Here is a 24,931-nt window from a genome sequence, read left to right as displayed (position 1 = left end):
TTTCAATCTTTTTTTTATACTTGTAAAATTTGTATTTTACAATTCTCTTGTGCGCAAAACCAAAAGACTGCTCGTAATTTATGCTTATTGCTCTTATGTTTTACAGCTATCAAAACCACTGTTTAACTCGTAATAGATTTAATTCAATATCCCTCAGAAGTTTTTTCTCGAGTTCGAAGTAGTTATTGATTTGACAAAAGTTGCAACGTTCGTTTACGTTATCACGTTGGTGGATTGAATTTTTATTTTAGAAGAATCAATATTGTTAAGAATATTAATATGATGAACAAAAACCATTGTAGAGGCGTAACTTGGAGTAATTGGTTTTTTTTCATTTTAGAATTTCTTTCATATGATATAATCAACATGACACCCTGTGATGTCTTAAACTAAGTTATTGAAACGAAAAAAGTAGTTTTTAATTTCTTTTGTTTCACTGATGAAAGATTAAATTTGTTCAAATGGTACCTGAACAATCCACCGCAGCTTAAAGTATTAAGTTTTATCATGAATCTTCCTTACCGATTCAAAACTGCCTGATCATCAATCGTTATTTTATAGAATTGCTGGTAACATTTATGAATAAATATTAATTTTTGTAAATAGTTACACAAATTTTAACAAAGTCATCAAGTATGGAAATTGGATATAAAGTTTATGTGATTATAAATGTCGATCAAAAACTTGATTAATAGAAAAAGATTTCTCTTATGGATTTTACGTTAATTTTATTAAATTTTAAAAACACGATGACTGGAGTTGAGGAAAAAAATAATAAATCTAGAACATAAAAATTGTTTCATACGAGCTTTTATTAAAGCTCGAGAATGAACGACGTCCACCTTAGGATGTCAAATCCAATAGGTTTATTGCTGATTGATTCTGTAAAGCAAAAGTCAGAGTGCGGCGATTTGACACAGAGAGGAATAACTCAACTCGAGCAGAATGCAATTTGTTTTCTAAAATGACTGGAACCAAAAAAAGAAAAAAAAAAAGAAAAAAAAACAAAGTACAAATCCAATGCAAATCGTCAGACTGAATTTTGGGCGCGATCGCGGCTTTGCCACTCTACTCCTACGCTCGCACGCATGCACTCTCGCGTGCTCGAGTCCGATGCGCGACAAGAGCGCAAGAGCGAACGAGATGGCGAGATAGAGAGAGTGAGAGAGAGGAGATATAGGCAGAGGAAAGAGAGAGGCTCGAGCCGAGCGACTGTACGCTGACTGCTAGTGCGCTGCTGATGCTGCCTACTGCTCGACGAGCTCGAGCTCGCTCGTGTGTACATACTAAAACATATATGTACAAGTGCAAACGCACACAGCAAGCCAGTCGCTCGCTCGCGCTCGAGTACTCGCGCGCAGCTGCCGCTCATAAGCCTTGACGCTAAAATATCATCTGCTGCAGAAGCAGCAGCAGCAGCAGCAGCAGTAGTTGCACCACTACTACCTACGCTGCTCCTCCACCACCAACCACCACCACCAACCAAAAAGAGAAAGTGCACAGTGCAACGCGCGTACTCGCCATTGTCTTTGCTCGTCGTTCTTCTGCGCCAAATTATTATTAAATAAAAAAAAAATTATTTTACCTGCCCACCCGATATCGGTTTGACAACAAAATCATTCCTTACGGGGCCTGCGAATGAGCCGCGCTACAATTGACAAGTGCCAATGTGCTAAGGAGAATCAACGAGCCACCAACAGCTGACAAGACCTACTTTATTTGGAGTATATACACGTATATATATACACACATATATATTCGGTGTGAGTTTGCTATACCTATATATTCGTATAAAGCGTACATGTATTGAGATGTAAATGTTCGTGCGTGTGTGTGTGTGTGTGTATGCAGCTAGTCAAACGGGCCAACTTTTGCACACATGTACGCGTCTTTCTATTGCACCAGTCCTTCCGTTTCATGCATATAGCTATTCGCCTTTTTTTGTCTGTATCATACAAACGTGTTGGATCTATAGACGTGTAGGCTGTGAAAGGGGCATTTTTTTGCACCAAGTTTTCAGTGATGCGACTTTTCCCAGTGACACTTGCGACAACCCCCTGCGTCACTTGATAATAATGTGCGCGCTGTGAATTTTTTGCACCTTTTTTTCTGCACTGGCTCTGGAATTTCAGGTGAACGGTCTCTTTTTCTCTCTCTCTCTCTCTCTTTCACTATCGATGGTTTGACTCTTTGTTTTTCGCATTAATCATTATTTGCACGGCTTTTTATCAATCTCTCGTTTATCTGATTTTATATGTACATTACAACATTATTATGCAGACTGGCACGTGGACCCCGTTACCAAGCACAGGGTACTGTTACCAAGGTGTACTTATAAAGCCACATAATGAATAGTCATGACAATTGAATGTTATTATGTCACCGAATTCACTGAATAATATCTTCCTCTTTTCGCTCTTGGAAATCTTTTTCATGTGCGGGCCAGAAAAACATTGACCATTAAATCATCATCCAACGAGCGCGTTTTTCTTTTATTATGTGCTAAACCATTTTGACTTCACAGTTCATTGATTCGCATCCAGTGATTATCGCATTTTTTTCTTGCTATGCTCGATAACTCATGTGATATATAGCTGCAGCATTCTAGTGTGCATTAGCTGTTTTTTTTTGTTCGTTGAATGCTTTTTCTATTTTTACGCGCTGATGTCATACATGGGTTTTGAGAGAACTTGGTACGCTTCTACTTATTGATTACAACTACTATAGAAGTTGACGATGCACAGCGGGAAAAATTGAATACAACTATAAAGTTTTGCGACCAGTGCCAGCGAAATTAAAACATTAATTTTCTTATTTTATTCATCGCGTGCATTAAATAAGTAGGTAGCGAATGAAGAAATCTTGCATTGCAAAACTGACACGAATCCAGAGAGCTTTTAAAACTAAAATCTATGATTCATTCATTTAGTCGTATTTGAGGCTTCAATAATCTCGTAGGACGATAAAGATGGGGTCGATTTATCTTATCGGATAGCAAAGTTTCAAATAATTACAACACTAGCTAGTAAAACAAATTTAGAATAAACATTTTCATTTTTCCCAAATGTTCGTTTAATATAATCCATTCGTATAGTCAAAGAGTGACGAATCATTTTTGTATTGTGCAAAGAGATAATATTTTCAAAGATAAATGTTGGTCACATTAATTTTGTTACCTACTTTGTTTTACGCGTTACGTCTTTGTTAATTCATAATCTCGCGATAACATCGAAATACTTTTTATTTAATGTTTAGTTCTGAGAACTTTTTTCTTTTTCTAAGTAATTTTTAATAAAAATTAAGAAAAATGAAAAACATTTATAAAACAAATGAATATGATTAGTGACGAAAGATGCACTGATCATTAATTCCACAACATTGGATGCCAATTAAAAATTTGTTTTGAAAAAGTAACATAAACTTTTTGAATATACATATAAGTTATTTTTGAAGAGTTGAATTCATTTTTGCCACTTTAAATAATAAAGTCTTTTCAATTTTAGAATATTTGAAATAAAATAATAAAAACCCAATAAAGTAATGATTAACGAATCGACTCATGTTTATAATAATAAGAAAAAAGAAAAGATAAAAAGTCTGTTTAATGGCAAATAACTTTTGCATTTGTTTTAAAAAAAGTCGATGTTTAATCGCTCTGCTATTTAATATAATTGTATTTCACCTCATACAATAATATACCTGTTACATAATGCTACAATTATAACAATTTTACTGCGACACCTTTTCTTAGATGTAGTTTTAAATAAATTACCAGAGTAAAGTTACGCGATGCAAAATGGTGTTTTTCTCACGTTCTCGCAATTAGTCGTCAAATTGACATTACAAATATTTCCTTCTTTTAGCGAATCAGCGATAATAAAACCTTGAATTATAAGTAATAAAATTTTATGACAGTAATGTATTGTTTATATTTTATATGGAGCACTAGTGATACGCTATCATTTTGAAGTTAAAAAAAGTATATATTATCCACAAGATTACGGTTATATCTGGAATAAAGCAATTCGTGTAAAAAGGTGGTCAGTTGCTCGAAGGTTTTTCTCTTATAAATAAAGTTATCATATTTTAGTAAAAATATCATTATGGAAATGAAATGAAAAATTGAGCTAGCCAAAATCCGTGTCACTGGAATTCAGTCAAAACTCGGGAAAACAGATTAGCTGTAAGCCGCGAAAATGGCTGTCGAGATGAACAGGAAGATTCATCGTCGCATATTGTACAGGAGAGCCGTTTCATCGATGTATTTGGCATTGGCATGCAGGCGAGCTGCACACAGATATTCCAGCGGTGGCTTCAATGTAAGCAACTTGCCTATATAGATCGCGTTCTCATATCGCACGAGCCATTGGCAACGTGCAACAAATCGATCTTTTCCATTCACATGTAAATTATTGCAGAGATCTTAGATGTACTAATAGTTCCGAATTGGAAAAATAAATACGCCGATGCTTGCGCGAAAAAAATAGCCGTTTCTCCAATGGCAATACACCGATGTAACTTAATTTCACTCGCGTCATTAGGCTCCTTTCATCTATTAATATTGCATCGCGATCGATTGGTCGAATAACAATAATTGTTGGTAATTCACTGTTGTTGATAACGATTCGATAAATTACTATGCGTGTGCTTAGGCTGTTTGTAACCAATTACGAGAATGCAAATTTGAAGTAACTTGAAAATAAATGTGCATGTTTATTCGAAAATGTTGATGAATTTAGTATTCGATTGTAATCACATTAAACTGGCATTTTTGTCTTGTACAAACTAGTTTTGCAAATAAAAAATAATTTTTAAATGAAAAAAAAAAAAACTTGAAAATCAATAGAAGATAGGTCGTAATTTGAAAAAATATCCAATAATAAAGGTAAAAACGTGTTTGGAAATGTTCATTTTCTCCCTTGCTTCGGTATTTTCTCGGAGTAAGTTTTTTCAAATTCCATTTGAAAAATGTTCAAAGAATGCACGAAACTTGCAATGTTTTAAAACGCACGAAAAAGAATGCAGAAACGCAGCTGTATTTCGCATCATAAAAATGTTTCGTCTTGTAAATTTTCATTTTTTTCGTTGTTGTAAATAAGCAGAAGAGCCGAGCTATATAAAAATGTAAAAATAGCAATCTTAGGCAGGTAAATAAGAGCCGAGTCGAAACGAGTAAGCATCAGAGACAATATCGTAGGCCAGCAAAGAAAAAGCGAAAAAAAAAGAAAAAAAACGAGGCTCCTATATGCTCGAGTATCGAACTCGGCAAAGATGAAGAATCCATGAGATGTAATATAAAAAGAGGGGAAGCCAATATATCGAGCTTCGTGTGTCCTCATAGCTGCACGCAATTGACAGGTATGCGCGGCTCTCTCGAGTTTGATTGGTCGCCTATATAGCGAGGCGTCCGCGCGCGCGGGTTACAGCTACCATGCCGCACAGCCGAGGTATTTGAGGTCGGGGTTCATCACGCAACACCTCGACCGACAGACACGGTGGCGGATGCCGCGCTTACATTAGCTTCGTGCACGATAGCCGCCGCTGCTGTTTAAGTATATTATGCTCATTGCATTTCTTACGTCGCGGCACAGAGGCGAGTGCAGCACTTTTATACTTTTTTTTTTCTGCACAGACACTTGTGAATATATTAATACTTATTGTCCATCGTGTTATATCCTCGTCGCGAGCTGGTCGTCCGGTATCTTGGGCTTCGAGCACAGACTCGTCGAGCGTGTGACCGAGGAAGCCCCAATAAATCGAGACTAACGTATCGAGACGGGCTTCCTCTTATCATCGATGCGTCTCTATACCTGAGATTGTCGCTTGTTCCTAGGACACAAGATAATCATACAGCCACTTATAATATATTTTATATATATACTCGCGTATCGACGAGACTTTTCTAAACGAATGAACCCGCCGCTCGCTCGGCAAGTAATTAAACACGCAATATACGATATTGTTTAATCGATATCTTGCAAACTGGCGCGAGAGAGGCACATGGTCGAAAAATAAGAGTGTATTTAATGTATCTTTATGTATAGGCTCGGTACTCGCGCGGCAATTTCATAGACAAGTTATTATGTTTGACGATAGCGCGCGCTGATAAATTAGCCGATCGTATCGTTCACGTGCTAATTGGCATTAGTTGCGTCGGCTTTCCGACTTGACTTGACTCTCTTTGCCTCTTGTTATCATTATGCGCGATATTTCTCCAAGTCTGCGCGCCCGAGCATTCGTCTGTGGAACCTGTCTTTGGAGCGAATTAACGAATTATTTTAATGCAGCCTGCAAGTCTGCTGAAACGCGCCCATATACACACAATACATGTGCTATCAGATGTACGAGCAAGTAGGCCAATACGCGTACATTGTTCTACGTATTATGCGCCGAGCTACCATGTCTATGTAATAATTGCATTAGAACAAAATATATTATAACTGAAATCATGTACAACTTACTCGACCGTGACTTACTTTAAATTCAATATATTTATAAGCTGCTACTATACTATGTGTACATTTAAAAATCATCGCCAGTTTCAAACTTCTTTTTATTTACCTGCAAAATGTTTCTCTTTCTTCCAGCTAAATGAGGCTAATGGAACCTCTGGATATAGATTTAGAAGCAGTAGAAATTTCGACTCTCAAGCGATGGGCTGATTACTCATTGCAGTATCTTCGATGCGCCGATTATACAATTCCTCTAACGGATCATAATGCTCCCTATACAGTCAGTCCATTTCCTTGCCAAGCTGAAATAAACAATAAAATCGCGATATGGTCAGTATTTTTCAAAACTTGCTTACAATATTTTTCTTGCATATATTTTTTCCATTTTTCTTGTTATTAACTGTGCATCCAACTCAAGACCAAAACGTGAATTTACAATAAATTTATGTTTTTGTCTTTTCTTACATTGTGACTGCAGGACCGGCGATATAACTGTGCTCCAAGTAGATGCAATCATAAATTTAACTAACGAGTCCATGGACAATGCCAATAATCCATTGTGCCAAAGAATTTTTCCTCAAGTTGGACCAGGTTTTGAAAAAAAAAATTACAACGAAGTTGAAGGTAAATAGGCCGATCATTATCTACAGAACGCATGAACCGACATAAAATTTAGTTTAAATCCGTAAACCAATCTTTCTTTTCCATAATTCCTCTTCTGCATCGTTTCACTTTTTATTCCAAACGGTACCATATTTTTATGGATACAAACGTAACATCATTGTCGAATTGTGTCATATTGATATAATTATCATGATGTACACATAAATCGAAAATAATGTTTAATGAGCGTAACATAAAATATACTATCCGATTTTTATCGTTTATCTTTTAAAAATAGTTATGGTTACTTAATATATGTATCTTTTGATCATTACTGAATTTCGACTTGATAAAATTTTCATGCAATTAAAATATCACATTTTCCATTGTAGAGTACAACGTCGGAGAAGTGAAAATAACACAAAGTCATAATTTACCTGCTCGTTTAATTATACATGCCGAGGGACCTCTTTACAACGCAAAATTTCATTCAGCAGCTGAACGTGGTCTCCATTGTTGTTACAGGTTGGCAAATATATTTATTTTTTAACAAAAGAAGTGATCAATTTAAATGACACGAATTACGTTGCTTTATCTCTCCAGAAACATTTTGCAGAAGGCACAAGAACTGGGATTGAGAAGTTTGGCTTTACCAGTGATAAATTTAGTTTCTCGCAATTATCCATCCGAAACTGAAGTACACATAGTTTTGAGTAAGTATATTAAATATTTTTGAATTAATACATTTCCATTTAATAATTTCATCTAATCTTACATTGGCAAATTTTTTGTTATGAAAGTGGAAAGATACGAAATTGAAGTTAAAGTGAACATTTTTCCTTATTCGAAATGATGTAAAATATTGTTGAACATTGTATTTGCAATAGTATAAGTTTTAAAATTTGAATCACGCGGATTTTTTAAACAATTCATAATTTTTTCAATCTTTCTTCTACCTACTACTGAAAGTAAAAGTTGAAAAGTAATTATCTTCTTATATATCTTAAATTTAGAAAATAAACATTTATCCATTTGAGTAAAATTCGTAAGAATTTACAAATTCACGCTTTTACAAACTAAATTAGCACGTAAATGATAAAATCAAAAGAAGGCAAAGATGATAAAAGTAGTTTTAGATCATTGACAGTCGGTAAAGAAAGTATTTCGCAGGCAAAAAAGATGCTAGCGCTGTTTAATTTTTGAAACAAAGACCATTCTTTGTGAGAACGACCTAGTATTAAATAAATTTTGTCTGCAAAGACTTACAGAATTATAATAATTTTTAATTTTTTATAATTAAAAAAACTTAATCTTTGCAGGAACCTTACGTCAATTTTTGGATTCACATGGTGGCGATATAAGTTGTATTGTATTTGTATTATCACCAACTGAATTGGAATTATATGAGCGATTGTTTACCTACTACTTTCCTCGCAATTTGTCAGAAGAGGCAAATGCCTGTTGGCACTTACCAAACAATATTGAAGGCATTAACACTGAACAACAAAACGTGGATCGACAAATACGAATAATAGATAATCCTCATCATACTCTGCAAGGTACGATGAATTCTGTGCACCATTCGAAACAATTATCATTCGAATACTTTACATAATAATTTAATCCAGCTGAGGAAAGTATTGAACTAACCCCGCAATTGGAAACGTCTATCAACATGGGGGATTACACATTTATGCAAATGCAGGGTGACCTGGACCGACAGCGACTTTTGGGAGAAAAACCAGTTAGCGAACCCTTAACGGAAATTATGCGCAAAGAGATACAACAAAAAGAAAGGTATGTGTTTAGGTTTGAATTTTACTTTCTTACTACAATAATAATGTAACAAACTATCCACTGAGCATTCATAAACTTAAAATCGGAAGTCATTGAATTTGCTAATCAGTGTTGCTGTAAGTGTGTAGTGAAATTATACCATTAACAAATTTTTTAGATAGTCTAAAATACTAAATGAAGAATATTAAACTTTTTACCGACAGTAGATTGCTGTATATAAATTAGCTTTATCGCGGTAAGTTGGTAAACTGCAATTTACAGGATTTGAAATATTTATTTTTTCTACTTTCCAATATTTCAATTTTAGAATTTGTAGTCATGAAAGTACGAAAAATAGTATTAGAAGTTTACGTAAAATGGGTCCAATCCCATATTTTCTACCTAGTTATTTGAACTATTTTTCTCTTATGTTAATATCGTTTAAGATAATCGTTTACTACAACCAATATGAAATGAAATTTTCGGAAAATTGTTATTACTCTTTTCTGAGAAAATTTTTATGAAACACAAGAGGTGCAATCATTGATCAATTAATTACTTACATAGAGCAATTTATTATTTATTAAAATTCCTCACTTAAAATAATGATGGACCTGAAAGTGAAGCCAATCTATACGGCCTGTGATTGGTCGAGTTACTTTTGCCTCGAGACGAAATCCAATAAAGTGACGCCTATGGTCAAAATAGTAACTTTTTTAAAACCCTACTGAAAAATTTATGCACGTGAAGCGCGCCTGAAAGTCACTAGTACTTTTAAATGTTATCAAAAAAATAAATGAGCTCAAAGATAATGAAATGCCACCAATTATACTTTTAAAATCTTACTCTACGTTTATTTTTTACTACAGGCATGCAAATTGGGGTCAATTAATAAAATAACCGTTAGTTTTGCAGATTTTCCCATAATTTTTCATAACTCTATTCCTTTAGACAATATAAAAAATATTTAAATAACATCACAATAAGCACATTTTTATTTCCTAAATAGTAAATAAATTTTGAAATAATAGTTTTCCTTTGAAATATTTTTTATATTATTTTAAATTCAACAATCCTAATTATAAGCAATAGCTTTAATGATTTAAATTTTCGAGAGTTTATCAATCCTAAACATGAAATTTTATCAAAATTGCTCGAGTACAGAATTACAATTTGCAATTTGAAAATAATAAATAAGTGTTAAATTCGTAAGGTTTTGATAAATAAAAGTTTATCAAACTTAGTGATCCAAGAAACAGCACATGATGTAGATATTCGAGATATTTCAATGATTTATTTATCATAATTGTCGTCAGTCGGTGCGTAAAATCATAACGAGTTCACGTATCTGATGTCGCAAAGCATGAGTCTACCTGATTTAGTGATTTAACAACATTTCTCTGACGTCAGTCTACCTAAATTTTCATCCGATGAAATTGAAACCCAAAATCTATTCGTTTACGTTTAAAAAAAATTGCCTACTTTTGATATTATAATAAAAACATTATTCACATAATTTTTTTGTAAAAATATCTTATAATAAATCATTTTAGAGAAACATAAAAAATTGACTTATTTTTTATCAATACAGAGAAAGTAAGTGTAGAGTATGCGCAGTATAATCATATTCGTGGTCATAGTTTGACAAAATTTTCAATAAAAATAAAAATTTAAATGCACATAAATATGAAATCACAACTATAGCCAGGTACGAGTAAGCAATGGCTTGATTGCGTGTGGTATATAGAGGTAACAAATTCAGTATCTATAAATAATGAGCAAGTAGTACTGCGCATGCCTATAAAAATACTCTGGAGCTGCTGAGACCGAGAGCTAAAGAACTTGAGACTGATTTGGCAGGCTTTAGAGTGTGTGTAGTACTACGTCACGCTTGTCTGTGCATCAGCCTTGTTTCAGCAGTTGTCGCGTGGTTAGTCGTACTTGCGCATCGCATAAACTTCGTCGTTCCCGCAAGCAGGAACTGTCACAGTCGCAAAAGAAACATCGACATCTCTTGATACAATATTTTAGTCTACGTTTTATCAAGTTTTATAAAGCAGCTTTGTAAAATTCTTTACAAAAAATAAAAATTAAAAAAAAAACAACGATCGAAAACAATTTTCCGCGACGCATTGCAATTTACATAAGGAGATTTTATCAAAACAATTGCATTGAGCTTAGTGAGTCATAACTAGTGTATTGTTGTACAAGACTTTTTATTGATCGAGTTTCACAACAAACGATCTATAAATACGCCATGGTGATGATTGACATGAGTGATTATGTGCCTGAACAGGATAAGGAAGACCCGTGCGTACATTATTTAATTTAAAAAGCTTATCGGGTTCTCATTCTATTTCCGGGCCGAGTTATTCTTTAAAAAGTCGGATTTGAAACCCAAACAACGCAGTACTAATTTCCTTTTCCAAAATTGTACGAGTTTATTTACATTTTCGAAAACATCTACAAGATGATGATTCACTCCGTTCATGGTCATGTACGAACGCACGTAGTACATACACATTTAATCACCCACACACACACACAAACATGCACACACCGCGCAAACAAGTGGGATCTGCGACGGGGCGTCGTCCTTCATACGACTTGACGGCAACTATATAGTTGGGCGGCTTATGAAGGGTGTGTTATTGTCATGACTACGTCGCTATCTTACTCACTCTCCACCAATTATATACTGACACAGTTTATCTACTTACGTTCACACTCGAGTCCACAAAACCTTTAATCAATTTTTACAACGATTCTTCGTTAATTTTCGTCTATTCAAATCTCAAACTACATCGTAATTAATTGGTTTTTTGAAACATATATATGAGTTGATCGTCAGAACGACAACGATATATTCAATTATTGACCTGACTTTTAATTCTATCGTTTTTAAAATTTTTGTCGTAATAAATAAAATAATGGTTTGAAATTACCAAAAATAAGTTTAAATATTTTGGTTGCAGTTTTCTACCACTCAGATATGCAGTTTTACATTACTTTCAAATTTTATTCCACTCATTATTTGATAATAACTTTGTTTTAGTTTTTGAACTTAAATGAATACTTAAACACGTTATACTTGGTTCAATCTACCACACAGTCTCATATTATAAATTAACGATAAAAACTCACTTTCGATATCCATGCATTATGCATGCTACTCAATGTAAGAAGACAGATTTTATTTCTCTCTAAAATGTAAAATTAAAAAAATTAAAAATGCTTTTTAACGTCATCGGCGTGTATTGAAATATCAAAGTAAATGAATAAAAACACGGAAAGTAAACAGACGAAAATGAGCTCACTGTATTAAATTTTTTTGTTGAAGCATAACAGATTTTAAAACCAAATATAACGAAGTAAAAGATTTTAGTAAATTTACGCTGCAATGAAAATAATTTAAACGTACATTGCAATAAAATTGTAAAAATGCATTAGTATTAATGAATCAAAACTTTCAGTTTATAAATCACCAAATGAATTAATAAATCATACACTAATTTAAAAATAAAACTCTTTAGGTATGAAAGACTTTTAAGACGTGCCAAAACGGAAGATTTGTCAGAAGTATCGGGGATTGGTTGCCTCTATCAAAGTGGAGTGGATCGGCAAGGAAGACCGGTTGTAGTATTTCTAGGAAAATGGTTTCCAGCAACAGAACTCAACCTAGATAAGGTAAATATATACAATTTCGTTTAAATTAAAATTTTAATTAAACATTTTCAATTTAAAACGCAATAGTCTCTTAGCAGCTTGTGTAAATAGTTTTCTGTATTTATTTTCATGGAAATATTGAGTAGTTTAATGAGTAAAAGTTTCAGGGTCTTTTAATGACGTTAAATTTAGATATAGACTACACAAACCCCTTATTTTTAAAAGAAAAAACAAGTTGTACATCGTGGAATATTCGTTAAAAAATTTGCTGGACTTACTCGACATATTTCTTAAAATTTATGTATACCTATACGTAACATATTCAAGTATTCATTGAACGTGACGTATCTTGTTAAAGATATTGATGAATTCACCCTTTACGTTCAATACTTTTATGAAGAATGCAAATAAGAATTAGTAATGATTGGGGTACGAATATATGTACGTTTTATTGTAAATAAGTAATAATTAATTGATAATTTTGTTACGTGTTTAGTACATTCATTCGTTTATAGGCTCGTATGTCAGAACCACATAAAAATGTTCTCGATCAAATTAAAAATAATTTGAAATTTTCTTTTCATCGAAACTCTGTTGATTAATTTCAGATTAATGATAAGTAATTTTGTAATTACGTTTCAGGCTTTACTATACCTAATTTTATTGCTGGATCCCATAGTACAAGGCGACTATGTCATCGCTTATTTTCATACATTGACTGTAAATAATAACTATCCCAGTTTTCACTGGATAAAGGAAATTTATAATGTTCTACCATACAAGTAAGTTGTTTTTATGAAATTATACTTCTACTAAAAAAATTTAGACTGCGCCCGCGGTCTATATTGCTCACTTGTCAATTACGTTTTTTTATTCTTCATTTCAAAAATGGAATAATTTAAAAAAATTTTTTCAAACCCCAGATTTCAATATGAAAAAATTATTTTTTAATCAAATGTCATTCTGTACAAAGGTCGAAATAAAAATATTTATAAGCATTGAAAATAAATTTCAAGTATCATATTAAAATTGTTTCCCTTTTTACCAGGTATAAAAAGAATTTGAAACAGTTTTATATCGTCCACCCAACTTTTTGGACAAAGGTAATTACAATTTTTCCTGCTTGCAACGATTGAAGAGTAGTTTCATTCATCTATCTATTTTAAAACTTTATGTGCATCAAGATTCTTATGAAATCACTGAATAGTCATCTAAATCTTAATTTGGAATTTTATAACAATTTTTAACTTCGCTATATTGACATTAAACTTGTATTTTATTTTCCATAAGAATTCTCATTTAATTAACATAAAATGTTTCAGATGATGACTTGGTGGTTCTTGACATTTACGGCTCCAGCTTTGAAAGAAAAAGTACACAATCTTCCAGGAATCGAGTATCTGTACGAATTCATAGCTCCTAGTCAACTAGAAGTTCCAGCTTATGTCACAGAATATGACATGACGGTATGTTTCAATATAGAAAATCTGTTTTTTAATTCAAATCTAACTTAATATTTAATTATTTTCAGATCAACGGATTGAGATATTACACACCGAGTCAATACGCTCAATCTTCCACGTAACTTTTAGCTGCTCGTTTTATGTAAAACTAAACTGTTAAAGTATTTTCGTTTGGTACGGGACAATCTTGGTATCAATGATCTACTCATGAACAAAAGGTCAAAAAGAAAGATAAGAGAGCATTTATCATATTTTGAAGAATGAGCATTTCATTGCCCTTTAACTACCGATATCAGAACGAATGTTAAAATTTTTTATGTTGTTTAATTTTAATCAAATTTAATCAAATTCTATTTGCTAAAATGTTAATAACTGAAATGAAAAATCTATATGAAGAATTGAAATTAAAATTCGTATACTTTTTGATTTCATGTGGTACTTAAACAATACCCATTTTTGAAAGTTCTTAAAGTTAGATTATCATTTTCGTTGATTGTTTTGATATTTTTAATAGTTTTAATGTCCTGAATAATGACGATTGTTCAGACATATACAATCATAACAAAAATGTTTCTTGATCTTAGTGAAAAGTTACAACATAAGCAAACACTAGCACGTTTACTAACTCTAGTGAGTTTCGTTAAAAACAAATTTATTCTATGGTTTCATGAAGTATGTTTTCCCAGGAAACTAAGGAACGAATCAAATTCCTCTATTTTAAAATTAAAAGAATTTGCCATCAATCATAGTACATAAAAATATATTTACCTGGTTTATTAATAACGTTAATTGATTGAATGAAACTTGTTATCTTTTGAAACTTTACAAAATAATTTCCTACGCAGACTTATTTTTTCATCTAAAACTAATGACATTGTTGCAGAGCTCATATGTAAAAAAATGTTATCAAAATTAAATGATTCATTCCAAAAAGTAATATTTAATATTCGAATGGCACTGAAAAACTTAATTTAAAAAGTGAAGATTTAGATTTAGTCAATATTTTATCTCATTGATATTAAAATATAAATAGCATGACAAAATCATGTTATTTTCTAAATGTAGATATATTATTCATACACACATTGTATTAAATTTATTTTATATGACTATATTGTTTAAAAAAAAATTGATTATCGCTTAGAAAATTTAAGATTAACATGATGATCTACTACAAGGAAGTACTTGACCACGAATAAGGCCTATTATAAAATGATTTGTTCATCAAATTAAATTTGTCATTATTGACCTTTGAAAACATGAATGATTCGATTTAAAATGAATTCCTTCTTTTTTTAAACATACCAATTGGCCATACAACTTAATCGAAATTAAGACAAATAAAGATACTACCAGGTGAATTTTATAATATTATGAAGATCGTGTGATTGAGGAGTTATTAATAATCATTATGCATCATATGATATTCAAACTATCAATTTCATTTCTTCAGTTCATCAATTCTTCAACAGTCATACATGTGGATAGAGATTTAGTCACACCGTAATAAGTTTTTACTTTAATTAATTTTATAGATTTATAGATAAAACGTGGTCAAGAAAAGAAATTATTGGGACAGTACATAATTATTTTTAATTAATTGGTTAAATATAGAGTCTATTGATCTAGTATTAGTTTTTCGTTGATGTTAGACAATGCGTTTATCGTGGCCTATGAAAACTGCACCTGTAAAGATGATGATTTATAGAGAGAAAACACAATTCACTAATGATATATATATATTTAAAAATAAAAATCTAATATATATATAGTATAAAAAATATGACTAATGAAAATATAATATTTTGATGATAGTCGTTATATTTTCATAGCTGCCGAACCTCAAAAATTGAGAATACACAATTTGGAATAGCATGGTCAATTCTTAAAACTTATTATTAGTAATTAAAGAATATGGTAAAAAAGTCCAGTACATCGTTGAATCACGTTGAATAAGAATTTTCACAAAAATTTATCGTAAAGCTATAAATCTTCATCACATTATATAATATATACGCGTAAATAACTATATCGTTTAAAAAATGTATTTTCGGTCTGTATCAATTTATAAATTTTAACGTTAAAAAATTGGAAAATTGATCGACCTTAAATTTAGTTCAAAGCGCTCAAGTATTTATAATATTTCTGTCAATTATACGTCTATAGAAAAACTATTATTTAAATGAATCAATCAGAGATCCTTTATTTGAAAATAATATAATGTATTATTCATTGAAGGGCGAAAGAACGAGAAAAATATGATAAATTTATGATAGAATCTATTTGCAATACTTAAATGTTGGCTAGAAAAATAACCATAAGCAATACATTAATTATCCAATAAATGTTGAGCATTTATATTGGACGCATGTATATTGTATAAACATATATTTTTTCTCAAAGTCTTCTTTTCGTGAACAAGAATGGAAAAGTGATAATAAAAAATAAAATAGATTTTACTAGTATAAAAACAACTGTCTGTAAAAACACGTTAGGTGTTGAATTCATATAAGTAGAACCACTCTGTTTACTGCGGTATATGGTATTTTTACAATTAAAAAATTGATGCTCACTTTTATTATTCTATTTCATGTGATGACATTTTTTTAAAATAAAGTATGTACTTTTATTGATGATTTCCTGAAAAATATAAAAAAATCATTAAGAGATTTGGAAGATAAATAAGTCTACAACATCTTCAAAATTTCAAATCTTCAAAAAGTAAATGGTTATGTATTTAAATCAATAATCAAATCACTACGGAAAAATATTTTAACCGTTTTTTTACAATATTTAATTTTTCAATATGCGAATTTTCCTCCGCATGAATATATTACTGTGATTAGTTATGTTCCAGAATATAAAAATCAAATTACATTGAATAAGGTGCGTCGCATTAGATATCTACATCCACCAACCTACTAAGTAAGAGCCAAGAAAACTTGTTACTCTTAGAGCTTAAAAATGTACCATTAAAGACTTCAATTTGTAAATAATATGGCAAGGGCTGCAAATCATTACTGCATTATAATAGTTCGTACTTTCAAATGTAAAAAAAATTATTTCAACAAAATTTTTATTTCATCATAATCAGAAGAAAAGCTACAAATTCAAATGTTTGATGATTTTATTGAAAAAAGAAACAAAAAATACTTATTTTCCAATTGTGAAAGGTGGATTAAAAAATGCTCGACAATCGTTTATTATTTTAAAAATCTAAAAAATATATTTCGTTTTTAACTTACATCAAAGAATGTTGAAATAATTTTTTACTTTTGAAGGAATTAACTAATTAAAAAGAAGTAAATTATCGCTAATAATGTAAGAACGAGTACATACAAAAATAAGAATATGGTCAAGATGTCTAAAATTTAAAATGTTGCATGTGAACAAACGTGCTTGATTGTCGAGGACAATCCAAAACTTCATGCATAAATTCTATGAAAAATTAAAATTTATCAAATTAAATTGTATAGCATTTATAGATCTTACACAGGGATGCTAACAATGCGTTGTTATTTTATTAGTAAAAGTAATATTTATTGTTATTGTTGAAAATGTATTTACTAATACTGTACGATATAAATGATAGAGTACAATTTCAAATCATATTTTATCATACATATAAAAAGGTCGTTCACTATAATTGTATGAACAATGCTTACAATTTATGTAGGGTATTTTTACTAGAATATATATATAAATATATATATTTGTAAAAAACAATTTTGTTTATGATTTGAAATATTATTAGAGGGCAAAATTTACCTAAAAAAAAGTCATGTTTCAAAATTTCCAAATCAAGCTTTATACTATTGTTAGTTACTCAAAATTGCGTTAATAAAGCATTTTTGAAAATGGTTATTTCATGGAAGATGTGTAATATAGTATACTTACTTTTTAAATAGATAAAAAGTTATATGTACCTTTGTGTTTGTGTGTTAACACAAGGGAAAGATCAAGAATTTGGAGCTGTTAAAAATACTTCATTTTGTTAATCTGTGTATTATAATGTCATTCATAACTCTGCAAGACATGTAATAAAAATTTAATTTTGCTACATAAACGATTTTTTAATTTTATACATTATTGGTCACTTTGAAAACAAATTGCAGAATACTTTTTCTGCACACTGTTACTGAAAATGTTTTGTATCGTTCGTAAATATATACATTTGTCTCAGGTTTGTAAAAAAAAATCAAAAGTCGTTCTCCCTTTGTCATGCGATCGATGATAAATCCAAAAAGAGTATTTTCAGTATCTCACTCCCCCACTTGCTTAGTATTCTGCGGCTTACTTCTCAATAGCTAAGCTTCATTATCTTAACATTTTTCCAAGTCTGTTTTTATCTCGAGTTTTTATCAAGTGTGACTTGACAAATCGAGTCAAGATTAGTTTACTGGATTTTATGATCTAAGGTTTACCTCTTTCATCTTGCTTGGTCATTCGTGTCATTTGACTGTGACAACTTTTGCAATAGGATTAATTTCTAATAGTGTAAAATTAAACTATATTTAGAATATATTTGTGAAAATATTGAGTCAATTTTATCTCTCTATATTTATCTGTGTTCAAATTCAAGTGTATCGTACTTGTTGTGTATACTCCAAAGTGAGCCGTGTACGTGCGCGTGTAACAGAATTTTTTGTCTCCAAAAAGTATTACGCGAGTGTAATGTTTTTTCTTCAATATTCAAAAATGTTTTACTTATAATTCTTAAAAAGTTTATTTATGTGATATACAAATTAAAGTTTATTTATGTGATAAATTTTAGAAGAGTAAAAAGCTGAAATTAACTCAATATGAAAATACAATCTTTAAATCGTGAATTAATTCATACATCAATAAAGAGGAGTCTTGAATTCTTAGCAGTTGCAGCATGGTTTATCGCGGCAATTTTTGCTGGGCCATTCTGTTATGGTCTTACAGTATTTATTTTTTTGGGTGGTTTTCCATGGATAAATATTTTAATCGTAGCTTATTTAGCTTTTCTATATTACGATAGAAACGTGCATTGGACAGGTGGTCGAAGGTATGAATTCTTACTACTGGAAACTTCTTTCGTTAATATTTTATGTAATAATGAAACAATAATTAAACTAAATAACATGAATGATTTTTTTCAATTCAGTGAACGCATAACATCATGGTTTAAAAATCTTATTTGGTGGCGTTATTTCTGTAATTATTTTCCAATAAAGTTAATCAAAACTGCCGATCTCGATCCATCGAGAAATTATTTATTATGCTCATTTCCTCATGGAATACTTGCAACCGGAGTTACCGGAGCATTGGGAACTAATGGTGCTGGCTGTTCGAAGATTTTTCCTGGTTTAAATTTTAGCATTCTCACATTGAATCAACATTTCTTTGTACCAATATTTAGAGAATACGTTCTTGCTTTTGGTAAGTTAATTGCTCATTTCACAACTTTAATAGTATGTAAGTTGTTGACAATACGTAAAAATACGTTTATTGAGATGCAATAATTAATGCAATAACACATCAAAGCAAATTAATTTCAGGCACGTGCAGTTGTGATGAAAAAAGTATTGATAATCTTTTATCAACGAACAGTAAAAAAACTGAAACTGGTAAAGTAGAAAAAGGACGCGCAGTAGTTTTAATTGTTGGTGGAGCATCAGAAGCTTTTGAAAGTAGACCAAACACATATAAAATTCTTCTGAAGCGTAGAAAAGGATTTATCCGAGTGGCATTAAAAAATGGGTAAGATGCTTATGAAGCCTGCTTTAGATTGATAAAGTCCAGGATTATTTAAAAATTATTATTGATAAAAAGTGTGTTGAAATTATGCGAATATGTTGTGTAATTGAAACAAAAATTTATTATTGTTAAATTACATGGAATTCATTTAAATCAACGGGATAAAATTCAATCAATCATGCAGCTCTACATATTATAATTAAAAATGTCGATGAAAATTGATATGGATAATTTGTTACATTCATTTCAGTGCTCCTCTTGTGCCGGTATTCTCTTTTGGAGAAACAGATATTTATGATCAAGTTAATAATCCGGAAGGTTCACTTTTAAGAAAATTTCAGGAATATGTTAAAAAAAAAGTTGGTATCGCACCCATCATACCTATTGGTAGAGGATTTTTTCAATATTCATTTGGGTTTGTTCCAAAAAGGAAACCAATATTCGTAGTAGGTACGTAATCTTTTTTGAAATTCATGAAATGGCATTAAAAAGTTTTAAAAATTTTAGTTGGTCGACCAATTGAGACTCCTAAAATCGAACATCCAACACAAGAAGAAATTAACGAATACCATGCGAAATTTACGGAAGAACTCATTAATTTATTTGAAACTCACAAAAATAAGTATTTGAACAATGCTGAAAACATTTCTTTGGTTTTGTGTGATTAATTCAAATAGAGTCGGCAAAATTTGAAATTTGTTTCATTTTTTACTTTTTTCATTATAAATGAATAGTTTGAAAATGAAATTTGGTATATGGTACTTAAGGAGATCTGTACTCCACATTTTTTACCGACAGAGTCGAAAAATTGTTTATTTTGTATCGATAATTTAAGTTGAAGTTAAGTCTTAATTATTAAATTTACTCTATAATTTATAATGAATGCTATAAAATTAATACATTTTTTTTTCGGAAAATATTAATAAAAAATTCTTCAATGAACCTGAATCATATTAAACTTTATATTTTTTTCTTTAAATTATTATGTGTGTTATAGTAGTAACACTATAAGATACTTATGATTTATAAAAATAAAATCGTTGAATTAACGAGAATCCATAATTAGTGGTAAAATAAACAGTCATAATAAATGAGATAAATCACGTATTTAACCAAACTGATTTACGTTGTTTAAAGTTAATGAATCAATTTTATTTTGTTTTTGACTCGAGTTTAGGCTGATGAGTGAAGTCATCAAAACAGATATCAACTGGATTTAGGAAGTATAAAGCTTCGATGGCATTTTATTTACCAATATGTTCGTTTCGATTTGGTCGGTTGACGTTTTCTAATTCTTTTTTGGCTTTAGCAAAATATTTGAAAAGATTTTACTAATACTTTGGAAATCAATAAAATTTTATAATAAAAATCTTGAATCAATATTTATGATAGAAACAAGGTTCACTCTCACAAGATGAAATAAAAACCGGTCGATATCGTTCAATTTATAAAAACTTTTATTAAGAATAATTAATAAAAAAATGCATCTGATATTAATGTCATTCCCAGTCTTGCCCATACCTTTTTACTATAAACAGAGTTAAAAGATTTTCCTCTACATAAAGAATATAGCTGACATAGGGACCAGCACTCATGAACCATGACCTTATAATATTTTATCCATTGGATTATCTACTTTAATAGTAAATGTTCAATTTCGAGTAGCTATCATAAAAGTAATTATATAGGCAAAGATGGTAACTCCGACACAAATTAATATCTTCTTTAATACCTAAAAATAAAAATTATTTAATGTAATTAAATCAGGTAAATTGACTTGAAAGCATTTTTCATATAATATTCTCACTCGATCTTGCCAATCTTTGTTATAAATGCAATCGCGATATTTCATTCTGGAGAAAGTCACAGTACTGTACAGCGGAATCCATTCATTTGGAAATAACCAATGCAAAATTGTGTCTAAGTGTTTTCGAATTAAGAAAGACTTTTTGGTTACCAAATCACGCATCTAAAAAATGTAAAATGATTTTATGATGACCTTGAAATCTATCAACTTAAAATAGTATACGATCAATCTTACTTCCAAATAATTGTACATTGCCAAATCACAAATGGCATGGGCATCATCGCAGCGAACTTTAGTGAAGTTCGGAATGGCTTTGCTCAAACTATTATTATGAAAATCTAAAAGTTCACTCAAAACCAAAACATCCTCAAATCCCTTAACAAATTTAATTACATGTATTTTCATTAGTTTATGAGATTATTCAACAGCAAAATACAAGTAAAGTATTACTAACGGCATTCATTCCTTGAGCATAAAACGGTACCATAGCATGAGCAGCATCGCCTATTATTAAAGTTCTACTTCCGACATTGTAAGGATTACACTGAAACATGAGCATATTAATATTTTCCATTTTCAAATATCTTCGTCGCATAATTTTGTCTATATCATCACCTTAATGGAAATTAAAGTTTTTGGAGAAGTTTGAAAAAATTCTGATACTAATTTCTTTTCACCAATCAAGTCAAGTGCGTCGGGAAACTGATCCTTGTAAAAAGATATCAATTTTTCTGGTGTATCTAGAGCCTCAAAAGTTGCAAATGGAGCAAACACATTACCCGTGAATGTACCATCTTCATTAGGTAAAGCTATCATCATGAATTCACCACGTGGCCATATATGCAGATGATCTTTGCTCATTATAAACTGAAATTAGTTTGTCATAATAAGTGTACTAATATAAAAAAAATTAGTAGCAATTTTTTTATCAAGTCAAATTTATAATTTACAGAGTTGTCGGGACCAACTGGAAATGAAACTTCAACGTATCCATGATCTATGTATGTTTGGTTACAATTAAATCTAGGTCTTTTAGCCATTGTTCTTCTGATGTATGAATAAGCTCCATCGGCACCAATAATAAATTCTGCATTTGTATTTATTGTTTCTCCACTTTTGACACTTAAGCACGATAAAAAAATATATATATGAGGAATGTTTTATGATACTTTAATTTTTATTCATCATATATTTCAGAAAAAGAACTTACTCGACAAATTGTAAATGACCTTTCTCTAAATCTATATCCATCAATTTGTGGTTGAAAAATAAGCTTACGTTCGGGTATTTTTCAGCAGCTAAATTACGTTGACATAAATGCATCAAAGAAACAAATTTAATATTTTTTGATATTAAAGTTTTTAGAATTAATGACATCTGAATTCACAAAATCAAAAAGTATTGTAATCATTTTTGAAATCGTACAATAAATCAAACAATATTTATGTATATGAAATAAGTGTGGTCATATTTGTTTTGTATTTTGCTTTTGATATTCTCCGGTTGACTCCCACACACTAACTGTAGGCTAGTGATGTGGCGATCTTTTTTAGTCCTTTTGTGAAATCAGATATTTTCATATTCATGTGGCTTCCCACTACGGATTACTTGGACGTAAAAGTACACTTTTTACCGTTGGCATAACTATCACACGCATAGTATATTTACGTAATATCCTTACCATCTAAAAGAAGCCTGTTCAGATGAGATCTATTGACCGAATAAATGCACTGGAAAAAATTATATTTATAAGATACATAGGTACCAGATTTTGAATAAAAAAATTAGAAAAATTACATTTTTATGGACGCTATCATAAAGGATTTCTTTTAAACCTTTATCTTTTGAATGTAATAAGCGTCCTTTCATAGCGATCCCATGATGATTAACCACAGCATCTTCCAAATCGATCTGCCTTAAAGCTTCTCTACCTCGAGCAGATAAAGCCAAATCAATGCTCACGCCTCGAGAAACTTCTACTCTCATATCTATCATTTAATATATTTACTTAAAATATTGATTGTTTTAATTAACATCGTGATAAATTAAAATGAAATGCGAATAAAAACCTGATCGATATTCATAGAGTCGAACGTGGTGACCTTTTTTTGCGAGAACACATGTTACTAAGGCACCGACCTGGAACAAATTTTATCTGTCAATTCAAATTCTTAATGAAACAATTAGATTATTTTTATTATTCCTCCGAGTAAATGAAATTTGACGTGAACAAAAAAAATTATAATTCTCCAAATGATGAAATGTTGTCCAAGATATAAAACGATCGATTTATTTTTTCAACATGAAAGTATTTTGAATCATCATTGGGTGAAAAATTGAATACCCCTAATAATAATAACAATAATTCTTTGAAATAATAATTAACAAATAGTTGTTAAATCAACGAAAAGGTTTTTATTTCAAACTTATTTTTGGTTCTTAAAATTGAATTAAAACTAATTAAAATGGAATATACTTCATTTTAAAATAATTTTTTTATGTAATTTGAAGTTACACAATGTATTGCTAAAGAGAATACGATTATTATGAAATTATTTTATCAAATTTCGTTATCTCTTACGGAATAGGACAGAAAAGGTTAAACAGAAAAATGCAGATGTTACATTACATCGTGAAACGATAGTGAAATTTATTTAAAAAATTCTTATGCAAACTTGAATTTTTAATTCAGTATTTTTACACTGTCTAATCTAAATTCTAATTTGTCTTACTCGTCATTACTTTAAATGTAGATGGCATGAGTTATTGTCTAATAGTTGTTTAATTTTCATGTTATATTTTAAAAGCAAACGATCTTTTGTGTATAAAAAATAGAATTAAAAAACATGAAAATTGTGCAAAGTAAAACTAGAAATATACATTAAAAACGAATTAATTTACTTACTAATCCGCCTCCAACGACAACAACATCAGAATTTTGACCGTCACGCATGGTGCCACAGATAAAACTAAAGAAGCAGCATACTCCTCTCGAAACTGAGTCCTCTTATCTTTTTACCCTACCCGTTAGGGGAAGCCAGTTTATAAAAGCAAGAGAGTAAACTAATACCAAGGCAACTTTTCACGAGTATAGCATTTCATTACGTGTATCGAAGATCAGATTACAGTATTGACTTTTATTCATCTATAGGTTGCATTTTTTTAAATGAATAACATTCTACATCATTTAATAATACTTCATAAAACTGTTCAAAGCTCCAAATTTGATTTCAATTCCCAACCATAAGACTGTTTCTATTTTTTAAATGGGCTTTGCTCAACGGCTCAATTATTAGTATAAATAAATCCATTTGAATAAATAAGAAATGTATGTAAAATAAATAAATAGCGTATACGTAAAAAATAAGTTACTGGTACTTAACTTATTTCATCATTGTAGAGCTGATAACATTTGTTTATTTACTTTTTTAAATTTAGGC

General features: G+C 30.6%; 3 protein-coding genes across 4 annotated transcripts; 2 read left to right on the top strand and 1 right to left on the bottom strand.

Moving 5' to 3' along the window:
- The first annotated feature begins 1,242 nt into the window (after positions 1–1,242).
- LOC106654208 (protein GDAP2 homolog) lies at positions 1,243–18,026 on the top strand. Of its 2 annotated transcripts, XM_014373974.2 has the most exons (12): positions 1,243–1,763; positions 6,588–6,782; positions 6,931–7,076; positions 7,448–7,580; positions 7,659–7,768; positions 8,375–8,614; positions 8,684–8,852; positions 12,365–12,518; positions 13,140–13,279; positions 13,546–13,600; positions 13,820–13,963; positions 14,029–18,026. In XM_014373974.2, the coding sequence occupies exons 2-12, from the start codon at positions 6,592–6,594 to the stop codon at positions 14,080–14,082; spliced, it is 1,536 nt and encodes a 511-aa protein (XP_014229460.1). In that variant the 5' UTR covers positions 1,243–1,763; positions 6,588–6,591; the 3' UTR covers positions 14,083–18,026. The 2 variants fall into 2 exon arrangements, with proteins under 2 accessions (XP_014229460.1, XP_014229461.1); XM_014373975.2 differs by lacking the exon at positions 1,243–1,763 and having other exon boundaries at positions 6,696–6,782; positions 6,871–7,076.
- Positions 18,027–18,379: 353 nt separating this feature from the next.
- Positions 18,380–20,564, top strand: LOC106654129 (diacylglycerol O-acyltransferase 2-like). Its single transcript, XM_023458850.1, has 6 exons — positions 18,380–18,631; positions 18,735–18,992; positions 19,092–19,366; positions 19,486–19,687; positions 19,935–20,134; positions 20,192–20,564. Exons 2-6 carry the CDS (start codon positions 18,763–18,765, stop codon positions 20,350–20,352), a joined length of 1,068 nt encoding a protein of 355 aa, XP_023314618.1. The 5' UTR covers positions 18,380–18,631; positions 18,735–18,762; the 3' UTR covers positions 20,353–20,564.
- Positions 20,565–21,175: 611 nt separating this feature from the next.
- Positions 21,176–24,486, bottom strand: LOC106654108 (kynurenine 3-monooxygenase). Its single transcript, XM_014373815.2, has 11 exons — positions 24,397–24,486; positions 23,561–23,630; positions 23,289–23,479; positions 23,173–23,221; positions 22,702–22,789; positions 22,442–22,613; positions 22,107–22,358; positions 21,946–22,035; positions 21,726–21,866; positions 21,492–21,653; positions 21,176–21,416 (listed from the first exon to the last, which is right to left on the bottom strand). The coding sequence occupies exons 1-11, from the start codon at positions 24,442–24,444 to the stop codon at positions 21,336–21,338; spliced, it is 1,344 nt and encodes a 447-aa protein (XP_014229301.1). The 5' UTR covers positions 24,445–24,486; the 3' UTR covers positions 21,176–21,335.
- Positions 24,487–24,931: the final 445 nt, after the last annotated feature.

The sequence above is a fragment of the Trichogramma pretiosum genome, unplaced genomic scaffold, assembly GCF_000599845.2.
Source record: "Trichogramma pretiosum strain Unisexual culture from Peru unplaced genomic scaffold, Tpre_2.0 scaffold25, whole genome shotgun sequence".
Lineage (NCBI taxonomy): Eukaryota > Metazoa > Arthropoda > Insecta > Hymenoptera > Trichogrammatidae > Trichogramma > Trichogramma pretiosum.
This window is presented reverse-complemented; position numbering and strand designations above follow the sequence as displayed.

What these genes read in the sequence shown, in the direction of transcription:
- LOC106654208 (XM_014373974.2), top strand. Translation starts at nt 6,592, where the DNA reads ATGAGGCTAATGGAACCTCTGGATATAGATTTAGAAGCAGTAGAAATT. An exon ending in AACAATAAAATCGCGATATG is followed by an intron (nt 6,783 to 6,930) that starts GTCAGTATTTTT and finishes TTGTGACTGCAG; the next exon opens with GACCGGCGATATAACTGTGC. An exon ending in GAGATACAACAAAAAGAAAG is followed by an intron (nt 8,853 to 12,364) that starts GTATGTGTTTAG and finishes AAAACTCTTTAG; the next exon opens with GTATGAAAGACTTTTAAGAC.
- LOC106654129 (XM_023458850.1), top strand. Translation starts at nt 18,763, where the DNA reads ATGAAAATACAATCTTTAAATCGTGAATTAATTCATACATCAATAAAG. An exon ending in AGAATACGTTCTTGCTTTTG is followed by an intron (nt 19,367 to 19,485) that starts GTAAGTTAATTG and finishes AATTAATTTCAG; the next exon opens with GCACGTGCAGTTGTGATGAA. An exon ending in GAAACCAATATTCGTAGTAG is followed by an intron (nt 20,135 to 20,191) that starts GTACGTAATCTT and finishes TAAAAATTTTAG; the next exon opens with TTGGTCGACCAATTGAGACT.
- LOC106654108 (XM_014373815.2), bottom strand. Translation starts at nt 24,444, where the DNA reads ATGCGTGACGGTCAAAATTCTGATGTTGTTGTCGTTGGAGGCGGATTA. An exon ending in ATGATAGCGTCCATAAAAAT is followed by an intron (nt 23,222 to 23,288) that starts GTAATTTTTCTA and finishes AATTTTTTCCAG; the next exon opens with TGCATTTATTCGGTCAATAG. An exon ending in AAACTTTAATTTCCATTAAG is followed by an intron (nt 22,036 to 22,106) that starts GTGATGATATAG and finishes CTCATGTTTCAG; the next exon opens with TGTAATCCTTACAATGTCGG.